The sequence below is a fragment of the Lutra lutra genome, chromosome 16 (genome assembly GCF_902655055.1).
Source record: "Lutra lutra chromosome 16, mLutLut1.2, whole genome shotgun sequence".
In the NCBI taxonomy this organism is placed as follows: Eukaryota; Metazoa; Chordata; class Mammalia; order Carnivora; family Mustelidae; genus Lutra; species Lutra lutra.
In genome coordinates this window covers 35553892-35580494 of record NC_062293.1, presented here as the reverse complement: position 1 = coordinate 35580494, position 26603 = coordinate 35553892, and the positions used below count along the sequence as shown (strand labels likewise).

Here is a 26603-nt window from a genome sequence, read left to right as displayed (position 1 = left end):
TATATACATATATATATCACATTCTCTTTATCCTAATTCATCTGTCAGTGAACACTTACATTGTTTCCATGTCTTGGCTATTGTATATAATGCTCCATTGAACATAGGAGTGTATGTAATTTTTGAATTTGTTTTTATATTCTTTGAATAAATACCCAGAAGTAGAATTGCTGGATCATATGGTAGATTTATTCTTAACTTTTTGAGGAATCTCCATACTGTTTTCTGTAGTGGCTGCACCAGTTTGCATTCCTACTGACAGCTAACAAGGCTTCCCTTTTCTCCACATTCTCTCCAGCACCTGTGATTTCTTGTCTTTTTTTTTTTTTATATATAATAGCCATTGTAACAGGTGTGAAATGATAATTCATTGTGGTTTTAATTTGCATTTCCCTGCTGACTAGTGATATTGAACATCTTTTCACGTCTTTTGGCCATCTGTATATCTTTTTCAGAAAAACGTCTATTCAGATCCTCTACTCATTTTTTATTTTTATTTTTTGTTATTGTTGCTGAATTGTGTGAATTTTTTATATATTTTGGATATTAACCTTGTATTCAGATATGTAATCTGCAAATGTCTTCTTCCATTAAGTGTTTTCATTTTGATGATGGTTTCCTGTGCTGTGCAGAAGCTTTTCAGTTTGATAGAGTCCAATTTTTTTTTTCTTTTGTTTCCCTTGCCTTTGGAGACAGATCCACAAGCACATCTCTAAGATTGATGTTAATGAGCTTATTGACTATGTTTTCTTCTGGGAATTTTGTGGTTTCAGGTCTTACATTCAGTTATTTAATTCATTTTGAGTTAATTTTTATGTATAAGAAAGTTGTCTAGTTTCACCACCTAGGTGCCCCCTTATTTCCCCTTTAATTCTGAGTGATAACTTTGCTGGGTAGAGAATTCTAGGTTGGAAGTTTTTTCCTTTTAGCACTTTGAATATGGCATGCCACTCCCTTTGGACTGCAAAGTTTCTGTTGAAAAATCTTGATAGCCTTAGATGGTTTCCTTGTATGTATTTCTCTTGATGCTTTTAAAATTCTCTCTTTAACTTTTACCATTTTAATTATAATGTGTCTTGGTGTGGGTCTCTTTGGGTTTGTCTTATTTGGAACACTCTGGGGTTTCCACCATTATGCCTGTTTCCTTCCCCAGATTAGGGATATTTTTAGCTATTATTTTTTAAAAATAATTTTTCTGGCCCTTTCTCTCTTCTCCTCTGGGGACCCTGTATTGTGAATGCTGTTCTGCTTGAAGTCCTCCTAAGGTTTTTGTTTTTTAAATTCTTTTTTCTTTTTGCTCCTTTGAGTGAGTTTCATTGTTTTGCCTTCTATCTCACTGGTCTGCTTCATTTAGTCTGCTGTTGAACTCCTATAGTGTATTTTTCAGTTCAGTTTTCATATTTTTAGCTCTGTAGCTTCTGTTTGATACTTTTTAATATTTTCTCTTATTTTTGTTGAAGTTTGCACTGTGTTCATTCATTCTTCTGAATTTGATGAGTATCTTTTTGACCATTATTTTGAACTCTGTTGCTTATCTCATTTTATTAAGGTCTTTTTCTGAGGTTTTGTCTTTTTCTTTGGAACATATTCCTCTTTCTTCTCATTTTGGCTTTCTGTGTTTGTTTCTATTATTAGGCAAATCAACTACCTCTAATAGTCTTGAAGGGGTGGCTTTTGTGGGAGATAGCTTGTGAGGCTCAGAAGCACTTATCTCTCCTAGGGACTCAAGGAGTGTCTCCTGTGTGAGCTGCATGTGTCTGCCCACCTACTGTGGTAGGGCTATGGCTCTGGCATGGGAGTATGTGGGGCTCTTGTCTGGCCCACCTGTGATGTGTGGCTGTGGCATAGGAATAGGTATCTACATGCCTGATCTTGATGCACAATATTATATAATAGCATATTATAGATTTACTTTGAAAGCATAGTCTTTTTTATTCTACCATTGGTCAAATGGAATTTTACAATTGGTCAGTCTTTTTCATGCTAAAAAATAAACTTAAAATTAGATTTGTATTTCAAAATATAACAACATGTTAGTGAAGATGCAGAGAAAGGGGAAACCCTCATAGACTATTGGTAGGAATATGAACTGGTACAACCACTTACAAAAACAGTATGGAGGTTCTTCAAAAAGTTAAAAATAGAACTACCCTGTGATTCAGCAATTACTCTACTAGGCTTTCACCCAAAGGATACAAAAATGCTGATTTGACGGGACATATGCACCCCAGTGTTTGTAGCAGCACTGTCAACAATAGCCAAATTATGGAAAGAGTCCAAATGTCCATTGACTGATGAATGGATAAAGATGTGGTGTATAAACACAATGGGATATTACTCAGCCATCCAAAAGAATGAAATCTTGCCATTGTTATATGTATTAAGAAGAAGGGAGAGAAGAATTTTTTTTTATAATATATAATTGTTCCTTCATGCGAAATAAAGCTTTTTGGGTATTTACCTATGGCTCTATTTTCGCTATTCTGACTTTGGGGATTCTACTGATAACATTCACTTAAATTAATACTGATTTTCTAACTAAAATTTAAGATCATATGAAAAGTCAGACTGAATTTCTTTGACAATTCACTGCTACATATAGGCTTGTAAGAGAATAAGGAAGTTAAAAGATAGAAGAATTAACAAAATGCATATTTCTGTTTAGAATCCAAATACTGATGTGAAGTTATATATTTTACATTTCATTTTATAGACATTGAAAACTGGTTTGACAATGGTCGGGAAAGTAGTGACTCAGCTGACAGGCACACTGCCTTCAGGTGTGACAGAAGACGATGTTGCCCTCCATAGTAATTCAAGGCGGAGTCCTTTGGTTCCAGGCATCATCACAGTAATTGACACTGAAACAGTTGGAGAGGGCCAGGTAAGAACTTCTGATGTAGGCAATGTCCTTTTTCTGCAAAGGTTGGGGTGACTAAGAATGTCATTTGTGATCAGGAACAGCCAGATGCACTTGGCCTTGGAGATTCTTAATTTGGAATTCTAGAAATTGAGGTTATTTCAGGTTAGAATTTTTTTTTCAAGAAAAGATGAGTAATATGTTAAAACCTCTTATTTCAAATGTTATTAATATTTTGTACCTGAAGGTAAAATTGAGGTTCTAGGAGTTCTTGTTATCTCTTCATTAGGACATTTGTTTCACAAATAAATAGTTATATACCTCTTTATACTCTTGCATTTATAATACATTTTTTAAAAAATGATGTTTGTTATGATCTAAATCAGAAGATTAATAATTGATTTTAAAAAGATTTTATTTATTTGAGAGACAGAGAGAGTACATGAGTTGGGGGGAGAGGCCGAGTGAGAGGGAAAAGCAGATGCCCCTGTGAGCAGGGAGCCTGATATGGGGCTCAATCCCAGGATTTTGAGATTATGACCTGAGCTTAAGGCAGATGCCTAATCAACTGAACCGCCAAGGCATCCTTTAATAATTAATTTTTAAGGTAGAGGCTTGCTCATAGAAGCAATCAATATGACCTTCCACATTTTGGAGGGAATTTAAAAAATTATTGACTAATTATGATTGTTACAAGTGACAGTAATGTAAATAATATCAAATTTTATTACACTTATTTATAAATATGAAAAATGGACAAATATCTCAAAATGTATATTAGAATACATACATGGTAATGCATCTTACCAAATCCTATATCTTCCGATAATGCAGGAACATTTAGAAGGAGTGATTATAAACATGGAAAAATATGTGACAATGTATTGCTGATGAGAAACCCATTGGATTTTGTTTTCTCCCCCCACGTACTCATAAGTTATTTTCTTTTCTATTAATAGTCTTGAATTTTAAAATACATTTCTGAAAGGAAGAGGATTTTAAAATTCTAGTAGTTTGTGATTATTGCTACAAAAAATCCAATCTAAAGTTGATTGTTAGAATAGAATAGGAGTAGAGCAACATTTGTCAAATAGAAATTATTTTAATTTTTCTATAATATATATTTCTGTTTTCAGAACATAATGTCTGGAGGCTACGTGAATCTTTAAAGTATTAACCCTAAATTTTGCATGTTCTTTTTAGAAAATCTCCTTCCAGTAATACATGGTTCTGTATCTGATAAAAGATTACCTTTGACCACTACTCATGTACTAGTTCTTATAGTAAGATCAGATGGCATTTCAAAAGCACGTGGACTGTACTGCAATTAAAAGACAAAAAAAATCTTTGAAATTCTGGGTTATTCAATTTAGCTGTTGTATTTTATTTGAAATCTGAATGATAATCCACCTCTCACATGTTAACTTTGTGGTTCACCAAATCTTGTTTAAAACTCTTTTTAATGAAGTGCTAGCAAACTTTTCAGTTGAGTGTAATGAAATTTTTTTAAGTAGTGATAATTAGCTCAAGTTGATAGACATAGACTGATGTTAATTTTCTTTCTCAATTGGAATTAAATATTTAAACCCTTAGTGTTTTATGGGTGTTAAAGTAAAAAATGTTTTCTTTTGTCCTTTAGTTCTTAATTAATTTACATCCAAGGCCACCCACATTTAATACGTAGTAACAGTCAACATTGTCTAGTTTGGTGAGTCCAGGTAAGTCTGTTAAGTGTCTAGCATTTGTTGACAGACAGATTTGTGGTCATTTAGAAGTAGAAAATGTTATCTGATTATTTTTCATGAAATAGAGGAATAATTCAATTTGTTTTATTATATTTAAGTGTAGGAACATGTAAAAAGAAAATCTTGAAGTAATGATATTAAAAAGATTAGTATTAGGCCTTATGTTATCAAATGTGGTTCCCCCATGCCCCCCCCTTTTTTATTAACTTTTTATTAGTTTAAAATGGAATTCTCAGATTTGGAATATGGAAATGAACTGGAGGTTGTGGAATTGCAAAATTCATTTTTCCTTGATAAGGGAGTTGTTGACACTTGAAACAAGTAAAGTACTTCATTAGGAAATAAGAATTACAGAATTGTTAGCTTTTAAAAGTGAAAAGAAGTTAAGTGTTGCCCAATCTTAAAAATGTTATCTTTTCTCTTATTTGTTGAGATCATAATCTCTTTTCATTCCCACTTATAACATTCTGAAATTTTAATTTATTTAAAAATTCTATTATAAAGCAGGAAATAAATTGATGTTCAATAAATGGCAAGTTGCTATGTGCATTTTGAGAGAATTACAAATATTTTTTAAAGCAACAGATTTCCTGAGTATAATACTATCCTCCTTTCTTTTATTAATGGGAATCTGTTTTTTGTCAAGAAGACATTTTTGTCTCTGATACATAGTTCAGCTGGAGTACAGGGCTGTTTTTAGGTTATGCTGGATTGTATGAAAAAGACTTCAGGGGTTATTGTCATAGATTTATCACTTTCAGCCCTTTCCAACTGATGTTTGACCGTAGCTGTAATGTTTTTCCTTTTCCATATATATCTCAGGAGCTGAAACTAACATTATGTTCACTTTTGCTTTTTAAATTCAGTGAGCCTTTAATAAAGATATTTTCATGTTTACCGTGGCAGTATATAAAATTTGATTCACCATCTTTCTAATGCTAAATTGATTAGTTTGATTTTATGTTGATGGGATCATTGTGTGGTAACTGCGTTAAGGAGGAGTGGATTTGATGGACTTCATGTCCATTTTAAAATCTATGTTACTTGTTTTATTTAAAAGCATTTTGTGGCTAGATAAGCTAAGTGGTATAATATGCCTTTACACATTTATATAATTGAAGTTAGCAGTGTGGCAAAGTCTCTAATCAGAGAAAAATCCTCCAGAATGATGACATAAACTTGAGCTGTTTCTTTCCCTGGGTACAAGTGTTAGTCATAATAATTTAGTGGCTCCTGAAGTGTTTTGTCTGTCTTTTTGTTCACATGATAAAGGTTTATCCACCTTGTATCAGTTAAAGTGCTTTGATTAATTTTAATACAGTCAAGTTGTTATTACATATACTTAAGTTCAGCCTGCTTAGTTAACTGGTGAGTAAAAGGTGCATGTCTTAGGACAATTGTTTTGGGATATCTTTTCTATTATTAATTTGATGTTTTAGGTAAGGTGATAATGCAATGGAAAGAATCCTTCCAAAAGTATCTGGTTGTTATATTTGTGAAGCTCATAAGGTTCAATACAAAGAATTATACATAGTGGTATGAGGCTTTGCTGTGCCCCAAGATTAATGTGCATTTTTACTAGACAGCTTCTGTATTGGTACCATTAAATAGAGGACTCACTACTAATTGTGTTGGAGAGGAAGATGTAGGGTTATAATACATGAAAGGGAATCTTGTAAAATTGAGTTAAAATAGTGAAATGGACAAATACAAATATTACACAGAAAAAAAAAAAAACCTACAAAATTTCCCTGACTTAAAATATCTTGACTTAATGATTTTTCAACTTTTTGATGACATGAAAGTCCTTTATAAATTCAGTAGATACTGTACTTTGAATTTGGGGAATTTTGAACTTCCCTAGTTCAGTGATATATGGTATAGTAGTACTCTCCTGTGATGCTGGGCAGCGACTGCCGGCCATAGCTCCTAGTTAGCCATGTGATCAGGAGGGTAAACAATGGGTACACTTACAGCTGTTCTGCACCCACACAACCATTCCTACTTCCCTCCTCCTTGCCCCCACCAAACTGGGAAATAAACCTGAAGGCCAGAGGTAAAAGGGGCCACAGGTTGGCCTGGGTTCCACATTATTCTGAAGCCTATTGGGGCCTGGAATCCATGGGTTCCAGTGGGTCCCTGCTATTGGCTGGGAGAAGCAGGGAGAGCTCTGTTTGTGGCAAGGGTAAGATAAGCAGAAATGAGAGCCCTCATACACTGTTGCTGCGAATGCAAATTTGTCTAGGTGCTTTGGAAAAGAGTTACCATATGACTTAGCAGTTTGTCTTCCAGATATACCCAAAAGAAACGAAATACATGTCCATGTATGTTCATAGCAGCATTATTTGTAATGCCTAAAAAGTAGGTGCAACCTTGGTATATATATATATCAACTGATTGGTAGATGGATAAATAGCGTGATATAGACATACCATGTGATATTCTTCAGCAATAAAATGAAATGAAGTACTTTTCATGTTCCAATGTGGATGAGTCTTGAAAATAATGTGCTTTGTGAAAGAAGCCAGTCACAAAAGAGTATATGTTGTACGATTCCATTTATAGAATGAAATGTCCAGAAGAAGCAAATCAATAAAGTAGATTATAGTTGCCCGGGGCCGGTAGTTTGGAAGAAATGGGAGAAATGTGGGGCAACTGTTAATATTATGAGGTTTCTTTTGGTGATGAAAATGTTCTAAATGTGGTTGTGGTGATGGTTCTACAGTTATGGGAATATACCATATACCCAGAGCAAACCCTTCGTATATTTAACAAACTTGGTGTAACACACTTTGCCGAAGACTACTCCTATAAGACTTCTTTTCCTTTTCTTATTTTTCTCAGACCCTGTATCCCTGAAATAAATAATACATTATATGTTAATAATAAAAAAAGAAAGTCAGTGGAAAAACCAAAAAGAAAGATTAGAAAAATAACTTACAAGACATGTTTTCCTGCCAATTGTGGTGAAATATGCATAACATAAAATTTGACATTTAGCCACTTTTAAGTTTACACTTCAGTGGCATAAGTATATTCATAGTGTTATACAACCATCACTCTTCTCCATTTCTAGAACTTTTTCATCATCTGGATTCATTGTACTGTAACTCCCCAACCCCCTGTCCCCACAGTCCCTGGTGACCATCATTCTGATTTCTGCCTCTAGTAGATTGACCATAATTAAAAAGATGTATAATACAAAGTGTTGGAAAGGACGTGGAGAAATTGGAAACCTCATACTTTACTGGTGGAAATATAAAATGATGTAGCTATTTTGGAAAACAGTTTGTTAAAAGTTCAGCATATGTTTATCATATCACTGAGCAAGTTCACTCTAGATATCTCTCCAAGAGAAATAAAAGCATGTTCAGAAAAATATGTATACATAGATATTCATAGCAGACTATGCTTCATAGTAACCAACTAGAAATAATCCAAATTGCCAAGAATTGGTGGGTGAACCCACAGGTTGTGATACCTCCATACAGTGGAATACAACTTAGCAATATAAAGAAATGAATACCTGAAACAACATGGTTGAACTATAAAAATTATAGTGAAAGAAAAGAATGAAAGTGAAAGAAAATAGAAGGCAAATTGCATGATTCTTTTTTTTTTTTTAAAGATCTTATTTATTTATTTCAGAGGGAGAGAGTATAAGCAGGGGGAGCAGCAGGCAGAGGGAGAAGTAGGCTCCCTGCTGAGCAGGGAGCTTGATACAGGACTCGATCCCAGGACCCTGGGATAATGACCTGAGTCGAAGGCAGATGCTTAACTGACTGAGCTTCCTGCATGACTCTGTCTATATGAAAAATTTTCAAAAATTTTAGAAAAGACAAAAGAAATAAGATGTACATAGGGATTGCCTGGGGCTTAGAGTTAGAGATCTACTGTAGAGTTAATATGAAGACATTTTTGGGGTGATGGAAGAATTCTAAATCTAGAATGTGGTAATGGTTATGCAGTTGTATAAAATTACTAAGCATTAAATTTATACATTATTAAAATGTATTAAATGGTGGTTTGAATGTATAAATTTACTGTGACTGGGGAATGACTATCAGTTATGGTGAAGAGGTAAGCAAATCTTCTCCCTAGAAAATAAATATATTACTTGAAAGAATTTTCAAAAATTGCTATCTGGGGACTCTGGATATAGACCAAAAAAGAATGTAATGATAAACATGTAAAGACTTTAGAATTTGGATAACAGTGATAGGAGATAATGGCCTTTTTGCCTGAGGCTGCTCTTACTCACATCTGCCTGGAGCTTGGTGAGTGTGACAATTTTATCAGAGTGAAGTGGGCCAGATGAACAAGCTATTTCCCTTCTAACCAGGTGATTTACTTGATTTGGATTATTTTCATTAGTAAACTTGGTAGGTGATGAATAAGGGATAATGTGTAGCCCTGTTAGCTTGAGATTGGGGCCAATTTGAAGAACAGAGAGGAAAAATGTTAGTGAAATGTAAGTAGAGCCTCAGAGACCTCTAGGACAACATCAAATGTACCAACATATGTGTAATTGGGGTCTCAGAAAGAGAGGTGAGAAAGGGGCAGAAAAACATTTGAGGAAAGAAAATATATAAATATTTATCTTTCTTTTCCTTTAATTTCTTTAAAATGTGGACAGTTGTTTTAGGTAATAATTATAACATGTTTCTCAGTTGATAATACATATAACAACAGTAGCACAAAAGAATGGGGAGGGAATACAACTATACTGGCGCAAGGAGCTATGCTTTATTCCAATTAAGTTTATAATTAATGGACAGTCTTATAATCTATGTAGTACCTTGTAACCTATACAGCAATCACTAAAAATTACTCCAAAAAATTAACAGAGGAATTCAAATGGTGACTTTAAAAATAATTAACACAAGAGGATCAGAGGTACAACAAACACCTGAGACAAAATAATTAGCAAAATGGCAGACCTAAATCCAATTATGTACATAGTTATATTAACTATAAATGGACTCAAGTTAAAAGACAGCGATTATCAGGCCAGAATCCTTCAGATTCGAAGACATAATTGGCTGAAGTAAAAGGATTGAAGAAATGTACCATGCAAACAATAACCATGATAGGACTGGAGTGGCTATATTAATATCAGACAAAATAGAAAGTCAAGAAATATTGCCAGAGAGAAAGATCTTTCATAGTAACAATAGGGTCAATGTAATAAGTAGATAAAACAAATATTAATGTGTGGACACCTATAGCATAGCCCAGCAAACATTGAGCAAAATCCAACAGATTGAAAGGAGAAATTACAGCTAACTTTATAGCTTGAGATTTAAATACTTTGCTGTCATAATTGATAGGAAAAACTAGACAAAATGTGTGAAGATTTATAAGACTCGATTAACACTATCAACCAGCACAATGTGACATTCCCTCCCCAAACCTGTAGAATTTGCATTCTTTTCAAGAACATCTGGAATGCTTTCCAAGATAGACCTTACAATTGGCCATAAAACAAATCTAAATAGCTTTAAAAGGATTAAAATCATGCAAAGTATGTTCCCTGTGAACTATGGAAATCAATAACAGAATGAAATTATGGAAATCTCCCAATATTTGGAAATAAAACAACCCACCTACCTATAAATAACTCATGAGTCAGAGAAGGAATCTCAAGGAAATTAGAAAATATTTTGAATGGAATGAAAATAAAAACTGAACATATCAGAATTTATAAAGTGCAGCTCTTCCTTTGTACAGAGGAAATGTTTAGCTTTAAATGCTTATAGTAGGAAAGAAAAATGGTCTGAAACTAATAGTCTTTGCTTTTCCCTTTTTCTAATATGAAAAAGAAGAGCAAATTATAACCAAGCAAAACAAATGAAATAAATACTAAAGTTATGAATAGAAGTCAACAAAATAGCAAATAGTGCAATATTGGGGAAAGTCCAAAATTGGTTCTTTGAAAAGATCAACAAAATTGATTCTCAAAAAGATAAAAATAGAATTATTCTATGATTCAGCAATCTGACCTCTGGGTTTACATGCAAAAGAATTCAAAGTAGGATCTTAAAGAGATATTTACACACCCACATTCATTGCAGCATATTCATGGTAACCAGGATGTGGAAGCAATCCATATATCTATCACTAGGTGAGTGGGTAAAGGAAAATGTGATGTATACATACTATATAATATTATACAGCCTTAAAAATAGGAAATCTTGTGACATGTTACAACATGGACAAACCCTGAGGACATTTTGCTAAGGGAAATAAGCCAGTCATAAAAGTGCAAATGCTCTATTCTTTCCATTATTTTGACTCTCTAAAATACTCAAAATCATAGAAACAGAAAATAGAAAGGTAGTTAACAAGGGCTGGGAAGGGAGGAAGAAGAATCAGTGTTTAGTGGGTATAGAGTTTCAGTGTTGCAAGATGAAAAAGTTCTAGAAATCTGTTACACAACAGTGTGACTATACTTAATATATTGAACTGAACACTCAAATATTGTTAAGATGTCAGTAATGATCCATGCACAAAAAAATTGACAAACCTGTGGCTTCACTGAATTGCAGGTTCGAGTCAGAGCAATAAGGCAAGAAAATTAAAGCATTAAGATAGGAAAGGATGACAAATCAGATACTTCTATGTAATGGATTGTTGTAATGGTTACAGTATTGTATAAAATCATTGAATTATAAACATAAAACAGGCAACTTTATGGTATGTGAATTACACATTTGTAAAAGTTTTCATACTAACAGAAAAATTAACATTGCTAGTGTAGGATTAGTTCCTGGTGTACTTTAGATTAAATTATTTACGACACGTTGGGTGGCTTAGTCAGTTAAGCATCTGCCTTCAGTTTAGGTCATGATCCCAGGACCCTGGGATCAAATCCTGCATCCTTGCTCATCAGGGTCCTCTTTCTCCCTCTGCCTGCTGCTCCCCTTGCTTGTGCCCATGCTCTCTTGCTCTCCCTCACAAATAAATAAATAAACTCTTTAAAAAAATATTTATTGATTAAATTACTTATGTCTGAATATCATGACCCGATGATAATCTAGTCATGAGCAAGCATTTTCCAGCAGGCCATAACACAATAAGAACTGTGTGTTCTTTGGAGGAAGCTCTACATGGCTGATTTTATGCTTTTTATTTTTTTCTAAACCTCTACTTCAATAAATTATTGTCTCTGTCATTTACAGTAAAGCCGGTCAACTTTCTAGAGTTTATATGATTGATCTGCTGGGGCATATTATATCTTTTCCTCATTCCTAAAGTGGCATTCTCACCTTATAGTGACAAGAATAATCTTCCAGTATAGTGGAAGCATGTTATTTGGTCAGGGGTATTATAGTGTAGCTGTGTATACCTCAGGCTCAGTGATTGGTGAGTAAAGCTTAACTTCCATTTGCTTTCTTTCTTTCTGTAAAGGTGCTTGTGAGTGAGGATTCTGACAGTGATGGTATCGTGGCCCACTTTCCTGCTCATGAAAAACCAGTGTGCTGTATGGCGTTTAATACAAGTGGTATGTGTTTGGGTTTTTTTTTTTTTTTTTTTGGCATTTATATCATGGGTTTTTCAACCTGTTTTGTTTGTTTGTTTTTAGAAATGGAAAATATGAACTATGGACTCTGACTTTTATTATATGGGTCAGTGTATATCAGAAAAGTAACTAGTGTTCAGTAGGTGGTTCTTGAATGAAGTAATTTAAAATAAAAATTTAGAAATCCCCTAATCATTAGTTTTGTTCTCAAGAAGATTATAAACAGTGCTGTTGAGTTGTGTTAATTTCTGTATTATATTTAAGCCGAGAATTTCAATATTCCAGACTACATATTAATGCATGTAAGTGACACTTTCTTTGTAACTTCATTTCTTTTTTATTTTGTAGCATATTATAAACTACGTGTATTTTCCCCTACTTTTTGGTGGTAGTGTCTATTTTTCTGCTTGTTCTTAAGATATTTGTTAAGGAGAGATGTTATAGCATATGGAATGCCCTATTAATCATTTTCTTTCACCAAACTTTTTGTTACATAAGGTTTCAAACATAAAAATAGATTTAAAAGATGGTATAGTAATGATGCTTGTATCACCACCTTGATTAAGTAGGTGTTCACATTTCATATGTATTATATAATATATGTATATACTTGTACACCCGTGGTATGTGTAATATATATATATATAGGCATGTTGTATTTTGTCAAATCATTTGAATTTAAGTTACATATTTGATGATGACATTTTACCAGACTACAAATTAATCATATATTTCCTAAGAATAAGGGCCTTTTCCCATGTAACCAGATATTATAGTTCAAAAAGTTAACACATTATAGTATCTGATATCCAAACCATAATTGAAAATTTCCCAATTGTCTCAAAAATGTCCTACAAAATGTGTAATGTGGTACTGTGTTTGATCACATAGATATGTTAGTAGCTCATCAAGATATCTACATATTGGAGTAAGTTTTTCTTATGGAGATTAGCAAGTAATCTATAGAGTGGTATTTTGGCTTCATTTCTGAAACAACTTTTTACTTAATAGTGTTGTTAAGTGGAAGGCTGTAGAATGGTGGTTTTTCTAATTCTGTCATGTTTTCTGCATGATTAACTGCTGTTCTTCTATTAGAAAAAACAGTTTTTTCTCATCAACCAGGAATGAACCATAGTTCTCTTGTATGAGAAGGCTAAGATACACACTTAATTCTTTCTCTTTACCAATTTTCATGGTTAGGAATTGATTTAATACTTAGAGTGGTATACTTCCACTCTGGTGGAGATATTTTTAAAATGTTTTGTTTTTAAGTAAAAGGTAAAATTGCTCTTTTGCTTTCAGAGCTGAAATAATCTTCATAAGCTTACAATCTTTTCTGATCTTATCCCTTCAGTTGATGGATCTAAGGAGATTGTCATTTTTATCTTATTCTGTAGAAATGATCCTATTAGTTAAAATTGATGGAAAGACCCATCTTTTTTCCCTTTTCATCTTTTCAAATAAAGAATGATGGTAAGAGGATAATATAGAGTATTTTGAATAATCTCCCTTCTAATATCTTAATAAGTCATTTTTGATAGAGAGAAAGATTTTCCAGTGATTGTTGATCAGTAGGATTGATTTAATTAATGAAGACAAAGATTTATGGAAATGCTCTGAATGTTATGGGAATTAAGTTAAATTTGAAGAAACAATCTGGAAGTTATGTCACTTACAGCACTCTACTTGGAATAACCAGTATGACTCATTTTGATAGTCCATCTGTTATGTCAGATCTCCTTTGTATTAATGTATATTTCATATTATCATGGTCAGAGTGCTTCAGACATTGGAAGCTGTGTTTTTTCCTGCCTGTGGCTTTCCATTAAAATAAGAACATCCTATATAACCTAAAGAAAGTTTTAGTTATCTCTGTCATTGTCTAACTATAGTTTTCTATGATTTCATAATTTTGATGTACATTTTTATTTGATTTCTATTTGAACTCCCAAATTAGTGTTTTTATGGTAAGATTAAGAATTTTTATATTTATAACTACTTTTTTTGTGTTCCTAATGTGCTAGTTGTATAATTCTATAATATGACTTATCTTGGAGTAATCATTTCTTTAAATATTTGTTTTCCTACCTAACCTCTGGGCTCCACTTTACATTAGGGTTCCCTCTTGGTGTTGTGCATTCTATCAATTTTGGCAAACATATAATAGTACGGTACAGATTAGTTTCACTGCCCAAAAAATCCCCTTTGTACTTGTTCATCACTCCCTCCCTTAACGCTTCACAACCAGTGATCCTTTTACTGTTGCCATATTTTCAGTTTTTCCAGAATGTCACATAGTTGAAATCTTACTGTATATAGTCATTTCAGATTGGCTTCCTTCATTTACTAATATGTGTTTAAATCTCCTCCATGTCTTTTCATGCCTTGATTGCTCATTTCTTTTTAGTGATAAATAGCATTCCATTGTGTGGACATACCATAGTTTATTTGCCATTTTTGTATCTTCTTTGATGAGGTATCTGTTCAGATTTTTTGTCCATTTTTAATTCGGTTGTTCATTTTTTAATTGTTTACTTTTAAGATTTCTTCATATATTTTGGATAACAGTCTTGTATTAAATATGTGTTTTGTAAATATTTTCTTGTAGTCTTTGGTTTGTCTTCTTATTCTCTTGAAAGTGTTTTTGAAGATCAGACTTATTTAATTTTAATGAAGTCCAGCTTATCAATTATTTCTTTTATAGATCATTCCTTTGGTGTATATATATAGCCTCTTTAAAACATATAAATTGACATTCTTCTGCTCTTGGATTCTTAAGTCAGTCTTACATTGAATTTTTTAATTTCTTGGAGGGGGATCGTTTTATGAGAACTATTTCATGAGTTTTAGGATCTCTATTTATTTATTTATTTATTTTTGAATCTCAAACGAGGCTTTTTAACTTCTATCTAGGATCTGGAAGGTCCATGGATAAAATTCAGAGAGAGTATGTGAACTTAGGAAAAAAAATCTTTATTTTTTCTAATCACTGATGAAAATTTCCTTCACTTATGAATATGTAAAATAAACCAATGAAATATTAGCTGTACCTATGAGTATGAGCAATAAAAGTAACATGTTTTTACATCATTTCTATCTTATTTATATAATTCTCTCAGTACGGCTTATGGTTCAAAATTGTGGTAGACTCTATATTTTAATATGTATCAAAAAACACATACTTTGTATGCCGGTTTTTAAAATCACTAGTGTTTTACTTTGTCTTAAAAATATATTATTCTGAGAAAGATGTTCTTAGGCTTCACCATATTGCTAAAAAGGCACTAGAATGTTTAAGAGCCTGTTATCCAAAGGTTTATGCTTGGTGTAATTTCACCTGGCAAAACACTTTGGAAGCTAACTCTTTCACTGGAGATGCCATTCACATTGACTGACTCAGCTTGATTGAATTAACAAGTGACATTCCCTACTAATGGAATCTGCTGGTGTGATAGAGACTTAAAAACAAGGAAGGAACATCCTTTGTGGAGTAAGGACAGAATGGCAGGAGATGAATATTAACTTTTTTCGACTACTGGGGAAAGTTCTTCAAAGGAAGTCAGTTCTAAATTCTAACCTAAAAGATGGTTAGCTAGGAAATAATGATTCTGTGTCTGGTATAGAAATAAATATTAGTTGAATGAATGAGGCAAGAAAAATATGGCACATTTGACATAGATTGTGAAGCAGAGTCTATACAGTGGACTCCTCTGTTTATTATGTGGCAGATGTATTTTTCAATGTGTCCTCATTTCTGCAACATTTTATAAATGCTTTGTACCTGTTTAAATATTTGAATTAAATGGAGGGTTCATAACTCAGCAACCACTCACAAAATTGGTTTGCAAAATCTTTCATAGAAGATGGTAGAGATTTCATTCAACTGCTTGCAATTCATCTTAGTTATTTACTGTTCAGCTCTGAGTATTTTTGCTACTCAGAATATGACTGTTATGGCTTGAGTATAAGCAAGTGTGTCTATAAAAGATTCAGTTCTCAATTATTTGAAAGCCTCAGATTTTTTTTTTTTTTAAAGTGGTCAATGTCTGAATTGTTTCTATATAAGGATGTCAGATTCAGCTGTGGCTGCTATTATCCGGCTCCTGGATTATGTGATATTTTATTTTGCTAGTCTAGTTTCTGTATTATATTTCTTGTTTTATCTTAACCCTCTCAGATTGAGACATATATACTTACATACATATGAAATGTTTGAAGCAAGAGCCTGCATTGCTGTTTGTAAATGCACGGCTACCTTAGTGGTTGTTACTTTCTCCTTTAGTTACTTACAGTTTTAAAAAATATTTTTGGGAGATCAAATGATGTATTTTCTATTGATCTTTAAGCCCTCCAATAGATTTACTTATGCTATAAAATGAGACAGTTTTCTGTTCTCTGGTTGATTTAGTTTTATTAGCTTTTGAACTTCTCTATCAGTTGGTGGTTTGTAGAAAAGTATGTAATTTAAGTGGCCCTTACACAGTACTTATGATATTTTTGCTTAAATTGGCTTTTTCAAAATATAATTTGTAGATCGTCTAGTAACAGCTTCCAGTTTTTCTTTACATGTATCCATATGTGCTTCTAAATTTGCTTGTATCAGTAAGTTTTAACGGTTTTGCTCTTCTAATCTTTTATTTGGTTAAAGACTTTCTCATGAGGTACATAGTGTGGCTAATAATAATAACAGTGCTTGTTAGAATACTTTTTACAAGTTTAGGGAAGTTCATTAAAAACAAAACAAAACACAACAAAAATGTTGATTTTGTATTTTTGTTTTTAAACCTTATCTTTCTCTAACCATTTACCTGAACCTATCCCTGTTATACTTAAGAATATAAATAAATTCCAGTCTTTTTCTTTTTTTTTTTTAGAAAGGCATATTTTTGGATGACAGAATTACTAAAATGTCCTGGACATACATCAGAATGCAAAAAGAAACCAGACCTGTTGTCCACCTGAGAAATTTTAAAAGCAGTGTAAAATGTACATGACGAAATAATACTCCAAAGTGTAGTAAGGAGAAAATATCAGTTGTTTGACTGGGTGGTATGCCATTCGGTCTTGTATGGGCCTATTCAGCAAAGAAATTATGGGCTGCCATTAAATAGCATTGTGAAACTTCTAGTTCAGCAGCCGCAAGCAGTTTGTTTTTCAGTTTCTCCTTCCCATTCTTGTTTATTAGCTGTGACTCTGAGTCCTGAATTAGAACAAATATTTTAATGGCAACATTTATGATTTGGTTGGAAGTGCCAGAGAAGCTGCCTGTGCTCAGATCTAGGCAGATTTCACTATGGGTGGTGTAAATTTGTTGCTTTCAATGATTTAGATACACAAAGAGGAATGTTTTCTATTTCTATTTCTATTTTTTTTTTAAATTAATGAACTTTGGGCGCCTGGGTGGCTCAGTGGATCGAGCCGCTGCCTTCGGCTCAGGTCATGATCTCAGGGTCCTGGGATCCAGTCCCGCATCGGGCTCTCTGCTCAGCAGGGAGCCTGCTTCCCTCTCTCTCTCTCTGCCTGCCTCTCCGTCTACTTGTGATCTCTCTGTCAGATAAATAAATAAAATCTTTAAAAAAAAAATTAATGAACTTTAGTTTTTCCAGCAGTTTCAGGTTCCCAGCAAAATTAGAAAGTACAAGAGAACTTTCATATAATCCTGCCCTCACCCCAAACTGACCATACTATTGACATTCTTCACCACAGTGGTAGTATTGTTATAGGTGATGAACCTATATTGACACATCATTATCAACCAAAGTCTGTCATTTACCTTAGGTGCCCTCTTGGTGTTCACACATTCTCTGTCTTGACAAATTAAAATTGACATGTATATACTTTTGTAATATCCTGCCAAATAGTTTCATTGCCTTAATGTTTTTCATCATTAGTTGAGACTTCTCAGTTATTATTTCTTTAAACATTTTTTTCTGACTCTTTTTCCTTCTTTTCTACTTATCGATCAGTCTTCTTGGTGGTATCTTATATGTCTCAGGGGCTCTCTCCATTTTTTTTTTTCTTCATTCTCTTTGTCTCAAACTAGATGATCTCAGTTGATTTCTTCTGCCTGGTTCAGATCTGCTGTATGAGCCCCTCTATTGAAGTTATTGTCCTTTGAACTCCAGAATTTCTGTATGTTTCCTTTTTATACTATTATATCTTTATTGATATCCTCTACTTGGCGAGACATAGTTCTCATACTTTCCTTTAATCCCCTAGACATGCTTTCTCTACATCCTTTCTGGTATTTGCTATTCTCACCACTTTTTATTTTGTAAATACTAGATACGGGTAAGAAAGATGATTTGGAAGTATTTCTTCCCAGTGAGGAGTTTGTATTTTTATCTGTCTAACAGGGTTTTTTTGCAGAGCAAAATTACTTACTTTTTGTCCAATCCAATTTAAAAAAATCATTTCAGTTTTTGTGTTCATGTCTAAAAAAGGTGCACCAATCTGGGGCCTGAAGACTTTTCTCTTTATGTGATTTTCTAATAGTATTCTGGTTTTACATTTTATATAAATTTATCCATTTTGTGGTAGTTTTTGGTGGGGGTGCAGAGGGATAGGGAGAAAGAATCTTAAACAGGTTTCTTGCCCAGTGTGGAGCCTGATGCGGGGCTTGATCTCAGGACACTGAGAGCATGACCTGAGCTGAAATCAGAAGTTGAACACTTAACCCACTATGCCACTCAGGTTCTCCATTTTGTGTTAGTTTTTGTATAATACATTGGATTAGGTCATGGTACATTTGTTTGTTTGTTTTTTGGCTTGTGGATATTCAGGTGATACTTCATCATTTTTTTTCAAGGTCCCATTCTTTCTCCATTGAATTTCTTTTGCACTTTTCTTATTAAAGCAACATATTTCTGTGGGCTGTTTCTGGATTCTCTGATGAAGATGACTTTTTTAGTTTTTTTTTTCTGCATGGGAATATCTGCATCTTGCCCATAATTTTCAGGAATGTTTCAACTAGATAGGATAGGTTAGTTTGACAGTTGTCTATTTATTTATATTCTTATGTCAGCTCTCTTTTAACATTATTAATCTTTTAAAAAATATTTATTTGAGAGAGAGAGAGAGAGAGAGAGGGGCATACCCCACCACTGAGTGTGGAGCCTGATGTGGGGCTTGATCCCAGGACCCCAAGATCATGACCTGAGCCAAAGGCAGGTGCTTAACCAACTGAGCCACCTGGGTACCCCATTAAAGCATTATTAATCTGATCCTTTCGGTTAGTTGAGTAGAGTTGTGCTTTGGGGGGCATCATTCTAATTTATGGTATCAGTTCAAATGGAGCCATTGAAAATTTTTAAAAAGGTTGCTGAGTTCTTCTTGCCCTCACATATTGTGGATTTTTCTTCCTCCTGCTGTTCTGCTTGATGTAAGAGAAACTACTTTTATTTATGTTTTTTGTATTGAACTTTGAAGTTGATTTTTTAAAAAACTTCAGGTTGTTTTAATTGGTTTTGTTTTGGTTATAGGATAAGAACAGCGGTCTCTTTTGATTTTACAAATTCAACCCTAAATCCTCTCTGCTGGTCATTGGAGCAGGTAAAATGTTGAAGACACTAGATGTAGACAGTAACCTGTGTACCTGTATTAGCTCAGGCTGTCATAACAAAATACCATAGACTGGGGGGCTTAAACAACAGCATTTTTTTCCCCCAGTTCTGCAGGCTAGAAGTCCAAGAACCAGCTTCCAGCTGATTTGATTTCTAGTGAGGTGTTTCTTCCTGGCTAACAAATAGTCACCTTCTCATTGTGTCTTCACATGGCCTTTCTGTGGTGCAGGGGAACAGAGAGAGAGAGAGAGGAAGTTAGTTCCGTGGTCTCTCTTTTTAAATTTTTATTTTTGTTCTTTTTTTAAAATTGAAATATAATTGTTCTATTAGTTACAGGTGTGTAATATCTTGATTTGACAATTCTCTACCTTACTTAGTGCTCACCGTGAGAAGTGTAATCACCATCTGTCACCATACAACATTATTACAGTATTACTGGCTATATTCCTTATGCTGTACTTTTAATCTCCCTGACTTATTTATTTTATAACTGGAAGTTTGTACCTCTTAACCTTTATCTCTTCTGCTCATCCCCCTCACCTCCCCTCTGGCAACCATCATTGTTCTCAGTATTTAAGAGTTTGTTTTTTTGTTTATTTGTTCATTTGTTTCATTTTTTTGGATTCCACATTTTATTGAGATATATGGTATTTCTCTTTCTGACTTCACTTAGCATAATAACCCTCTAGCTCCATCTCTGTTGCAAATGGCAAAAATCGTATCCTTTTTTATAGCCAAGTAATATTCTTTACTATATATATAAATATATATGACATCTTTATCCATTCATGTATTGATGGACACTTAGGTTGCTTCCATATCTTGGCTGTTAAAAATAATGCTGTACTATACATAGGGGTGCATATAGCATATGGGTGTTCTATTATTAATTTTTTGAGGAACTTCCATATTGTTTTTCACAGTGGTTGCACCAATTTACATTCTCACCAGTGGTGTACAAGGGTCTGTGATGGCTCTTCTTATAAGGAAACTAATCATATCAGATCATGGTCTCACCCTATCACCTGATTTAAACTTAATTACTTCCTTAAAGAGCTCATCTCCACATATAGCCTGAGTTTTTAAGAGTTTCAGTATAGAAATTTGGGGCTGCACAAATACTGAGTTCACAACAGTACATGTAAAAATCATTCAGTTACTCTTAGTTTTTTAAAAAAGTCTTACTTGGTCACAGCCCAATTCTAGGTTCTTCTGTTTATGATTGTTGTGTCATACTTTTTCCCATATGTTTACTTCCATTTTAAGATACTCAGATATTTTGTAAGAAATGTTAAATGTTAATGATACCTTCATCTTGTATTGTGCTGTCTAAAAGTATTATACACAACTTTACTGCTTCAACCTGTTCTCCTACCCTTTCCCTCCAACATTTAGCCACACAATTTTTCAGCTCCTTAAACATGTTACATCATTTTTCCTCTTCTGAGATCCTCTCTTACCAGGGTAACTCCTTTATATCTCTTGAGTCCCACTTTAAATATCATTTTGTGAAGACCTGCCTGACTCTAAATAAAATGTCATGCCCCCTTCCACCTTGCCACTTAATTGGGCAAGTTACTTAGTCTATTTGGATCACCCCCAGAACTTCAGTTTTCTCATCAGTGAAATGAGGGATGATAATTGTGTGTAAAACAATACCAAAATATGGTGACGCCTCACAAAATTTAGCTGGCATTGTTTTTATTATTATTAACCTACCTCATCCTAGTTTAAATTTACTTATACCCATTGAGAGTATCCTTTCAACATGTTTTTTCTGCTAGAGGTAAGCTCTTACTTTGTCCCCAGGCATTGTTTATTATTAGCCTGGTAATTTTCGCATAGTTGGTAGTAAGTATACGCTGAATACTTACATTAATTAATTATTCTTTTCTCTCATTATCATCATGGAAAAACTCTGGCAGGGCAGAGATAAGGCATTAATTCAGCATAATTACTCATTGGTTGAATAAAACCAAGTTATTTCTCATTTGTGGTTTGAGCAAGAATCGTCTTTCCCCCTAAATTATGGAAGTGATCCCTGGTGGCAAATTGTATTAAATGAAGAAACATATCACATATACTTAAGACTGAAATATATAGCATAAATATTAAAAATATCCCGTGGAAAATGTATCATATTTGTGTAACTAAGTATACTAGATTGGCGTATTATTAAGTATATTGTCTTTGACATAAAAGAAGACAAGTATTTTTTATTAATTAAATTGGAAATTAGAAACAGAATAAAGAAATACTCAACTGTATGCAGTGAGCCTGACATTTCTAAAACAGACCTGTTGTCTTTAATTTGGTAAATAATTGATCTGTTTTCCAGAGGCTTTATTTCTGCCAGCTGAGTAGCTGAGAGCTGTGAAGTGCAGCACATCTACATTTTAAATAATTGCCCTTCCTTGGCAAGGAAATTGCTTTTCCATCCATTAATAAGAGGAAAATGAATGTTGGGTCTATAGTAAAGTAGATTAAACATGTACCTCTTTGGATACTTGGCTGCATCTTTAACAGACTTGAAATTTTTCTGGTTAATTAAATGCTATATATTGAAAGGTGATGGTGGTCTTCGGTTAATCATTTAAAAAGTTTAGGTTGGCTATTTCTTTTCTTTTGCACGGAGTTGTCCCCATTAATCATAGTGAGTGGTCAGAAAAATACCTTGTCTTGATTTTTATTAACATCTATAATGCCTTAGATTTACAGAATTATGTGGCTTCAGATTTTTCCTCTCATCTGACAGCTTCTGGTTTATTATTGCCAGTCACTTATACTGTATCACTAACAATGCAGAGGCAGCTTGAAGAGTTTATTGCTCTCCCTGCCCCCGCAAGAAAGAGATGTTTCCATTCTAGATTTGTAGTTACTCTCCTCTGTCGTCATCTCATAAAATGACATGTTTTACTCATGTATTGGATTACTCCCTGAAGAATGTGTTCTCTTTGCTCTATATTCATTGTGGTGCAGGACTTGTATGAGAGTCAGTGGGAACTTTGCAGGTTTAACTTACCATAAAGTACAGTAGGCATCATACCCAGGACCTGTGCTATTATTGTGGCCCCACCAAAATGTCTAATTCCTTTTAAAAGCAAAAATAAATAAATAAATAAATAAATAAATAAACAAACAAACAAACTTTTACGCTAATGGGATACTTTAGTATATGTTTAAACCAGCAACTGTAGTCATAAAATACAACTTTAAATATTTTTTCATTGAAGACAGGGCCCATAAAGGCCAAAATGCCCAAAGCCCATTAATATCCTAATGTAGCCCCGGGTCCTGGGTGTCCATTAGTAAGGGGGAGCCCTTCTCCTTTTCCGCCATGACTGCCATAGTATTTCTAGTTAATTAAGCAAAGGTGCTCAGTTAGCCCTAAAAGGATTAATGAAAGATGAGAATACATATATGTATGCTATGTAAAATGTGAAACAAACATATATACACACACACACACATATCTGTAACACTGTACTGCCTGTAACAGGTGAAACTATAACAGTAGAAACCGAGTATTAAATTTTGAAAAAGGTAAAGAAGAATATTTATAGCCAAGTACATACATGCAAAGTAGCCAAGGGTGAATTAAACTTTTGCTTATCAGGAAAGCTTCACTGGTTGTTAAGCAGTGAAGTGCTTGAATATTTGTGGTCCCTTCCCGTTTCCTCTCCTCTAGAATGCTCTGGTGCTCCCCTGGGTTCAGGCTTGTTTCAGTGTTCTCATTCAGATTTGTCTGTTCTCTTGCCATATGTTAATTATTTTGAACATTGCTCTGAAAACAGTGCAAATATTTCTCAAGGATACATATATTCCAAAGGACATACATTACATCCAATAGGATGGGAACTTAGGGTGGGAAGGGATGGGAATGGGGACTGGGTGTAGGAATGGATAATGAAAGTGTGCATGTTAAAAACAGTAGTCCATATCACTATTCAGAATTAACATAATGGGTTTTACAAAAAAAGCCACTTTAGAGTACCAACAGTATAGATGAGAATAAAATTATTTAATTTATAATGAACTGGGGGGGGGTGCCTGGGTGGCTCAGTGGGTTAAGCCTCTGCCTTTAGCTCAGGTCATGATCTCAGTGTCCTGGGATCGAGCCCCACATCTGGGCTCTTTGCTCAGCGGGGAGCCTGCTTCCCTCTCTCTCTCTGCCTCCCTCTCTGCCTAATTGTGATCTCTCTCTCTGTGTCAAATAAATAAATAAAATCTTTAAAAAAAATAAAATGAACTAGGGGCACCTGGGTGGCTCAGTGGGCAAAGCCTCTGCCTTCGGCTCAGGTCATGATCCCAGGGTCCTGGGATCAAGCCCTGCATCGGGTTCTCTGCTCAGCAGGGAGCCTGCTTCCCCCTCTCTCTCTGTCTGCCTCTCTGCCTACTTATGATCTCTGTCAAATAAGTAAATAACACCTTTAAAATAAAATAAAATAAAATGAACTTATCTTTTGGCTTTCCCTTTATTCCTTTGATTGTTTTGTGGGAAGTTTTTGATGGTTATAGTTGGTTTTGATCTCGTTATTTGAGTCATTTTTTTTTTTTAAAGATATTTACTTGAGAGAGAGAAAGAGAGAGTGGGGGAGGAGCAAAAGGAGAGGGAGAGAAGAAGAACCTCAAGCAGAACCTGACACAGGACTCGATCTCACAACCCTGAGATCATGACATGAGCTGAAATCAAGAATCAGATGCTTAGCCAACTGAGCCACCCAGGCGCCCCACAAACCATATCTTTCTGACAGGCTAAAAAACCATTATACTTATCCATTATGGATACAGATGTGTAGAGTGAGGTTGTGCAAAGAGTGCCTACCTGCCCAGTAATCTTTGTTGTATGACAGTGGTTGTTCTTATGAATATTCTTTCTGAAACGTAATTAAGGAGTCACGTTTTGATATAGTGCAGATAGGTAATGAAATCTAATTTCCAGAGACTGTTGGTAATTTGCTAATATTTGACATATTTGCAAATATGCCCAAAATAAAAATGTTAAATGATCATCACTTTTATTTTTCATCTAATAACTATTTGTTACATAGTTTCTGATCTCTCCTGCTAGACCCTTGACTGAAATCTGTTAGAGTGTCATATATATGCTCTGGAATACATGATTCATGGTGCTTTGACCACCCATTTGGCCAGGCTGCACATCTGAGACTCATTGACCTCTTTCTTGACCCTCACCGTGAATCTGTATTTCTTATGCATCCCTCTCTGGTTGCTTTTTTTTTGTTTAGGTTTTATTGTGTCCCCCCACCTCCCCTGCCCCATAGGGGTAGGATTTTAACTAACTGCTCTGTTGAACATCTGTCTTTTCTCTCTCTCTCCATTCACTCTCTATAAAACGACCAATTTTATCTTGTTCTCTTACCCTTATGTTTTGGTTTGTCTTCATTTTTATTGAACTGTAGCTTACAAAATGTAGATTGCATGAATGTTAAGTATAGAGCTTGGTACGTGCACGCATGTGCGCATACACACACATAAACACACACACACACCGCCACTCCCCCCATATAAGCTCTACCCAAAAGTTAAAAAGTTCTGTTTTACACATCTCTGAAGTACATTGAATGGCATTCCTTGGAAATACCTAATTTCCAAATTTACCTTTCAAATTGTATATTATAGTCCTAATACATAAAATATCTGTTCCAAGCAGACTGCTCTGCATCATATCCTCTTTGTTTCTCCTGTCTTCTGCTTTTCATGATATTGCACTTTACTCCTCTACCAAATTCCTATTAACCTCAATTTGAAATGTATTTTATTACAAACCTTTAGCAGTGATTGTCTGTGATAGTTGTATGTGTCTATCTGTGTCTATAATTTTTCTCCGAGGACAATAAGGTATTGGTATTAATAATAGACAACACAAGCTAACACTTTTTAGACCCTCAAATTTGGTTTTCTCACTGTGGGTTTCAGTAATTGTATCTATTAATTGAAGTAAGGCATGCTGTCTCTAAGGCTGTTAGAGTTATAAAACTCTGAAATTGTATGATATGTTGTTTTCCTGAATAAGGTTAGGCATCAAATTAATCTTCCCAAACAATAGTTCCTTATCTTCCCAGTTCTACCTTATCTAAAAATTTTACATTTGCCATTGTAGGGACCCTCCATGTTGTGATACTATAATATGACTGGGTAAGAAAACTCATTCAGTTGTGAAAGAAAATTATATTTTTATAAAAATATTTACTCACTTTATGCCTTGATATCCTATTAGTGTTAATATTGTCCACTAATGGTTCACTTTATTAAAAGTGAATGGTTAAACCAAACGTAATCAACACAAGCTTTTTCCAAAATTATATAGAAATTCAAAGAATCTACAGTAGTCAAATCAATCTGGAAAAGGTGAGTGGCCTACTCTAAATGTATAGTAATCAAGAAAGGATAGTTTGGGACAAATATAGTTATGGATGGATGGAGTAGAATTCAAAAATTGATCCCATGCACATGGTTTCTTGATATTTGACCAAAATAGTAAGTAATTCAGTGTGGATAGTATAGTTGTCTCAACAGTGGTGCTGGAACAACTGGGATATCCACTTGGGAAAAAAACCAAACTTTTACTTACCACCATATACTAAAATGAACTCTAAATTGATCATAGATTTAATTTAAAAGCTTAAACTATAAACCTTCAAAGAGAAAACAAAAGGATTATATCATTGTGACCCAGAAGAGATAGAGAAGGATGTTTTAGATAGGATACCCAAAAACGAACCATAAAATTGGCCTTCATTAAATTAAGGACCTTGGGAAAGATATGATTAAGAAAATAAATTGGGGTGCCATAAACTGGGAGAGAGTATCATATATGTGTATAGTCATATATCGTACATACAGATAGACATATGTGATGAAAAGACAAAACAATTAAAAATAGGCTAAAG

At 34.0% G+C, this 26603-nt stretch overlaps 1 protein-coding gene across 9 annotated transcripts in view; it reads left to right on the top strand.

The window, feature by feature from the left end:
- The window catches only part of BCAS3 (BCAS3 microtubule associated cell migration factor), a 592326-nt gene that overhangs the window by 172090 nt on the left and 393633 nt on the right, over positions 1-26603 (top strand). For all 9 annotated transcript variants that reach the window (XM_047708851.1, XM_047708852.1, XM_047708848.1 and 6 more), the window contains exons 12-13: positions 2714-2884; positions 12016-12109. In XM_047708851.1, the coding sequence (XP_047564807.1) occupies positions 2714-2884; positions 12016-12109 (265 nt within the window). The remainder of the gene's footprint in view (positions 1-2713; positions 2885-12015; positions 12110-26603) is intronic.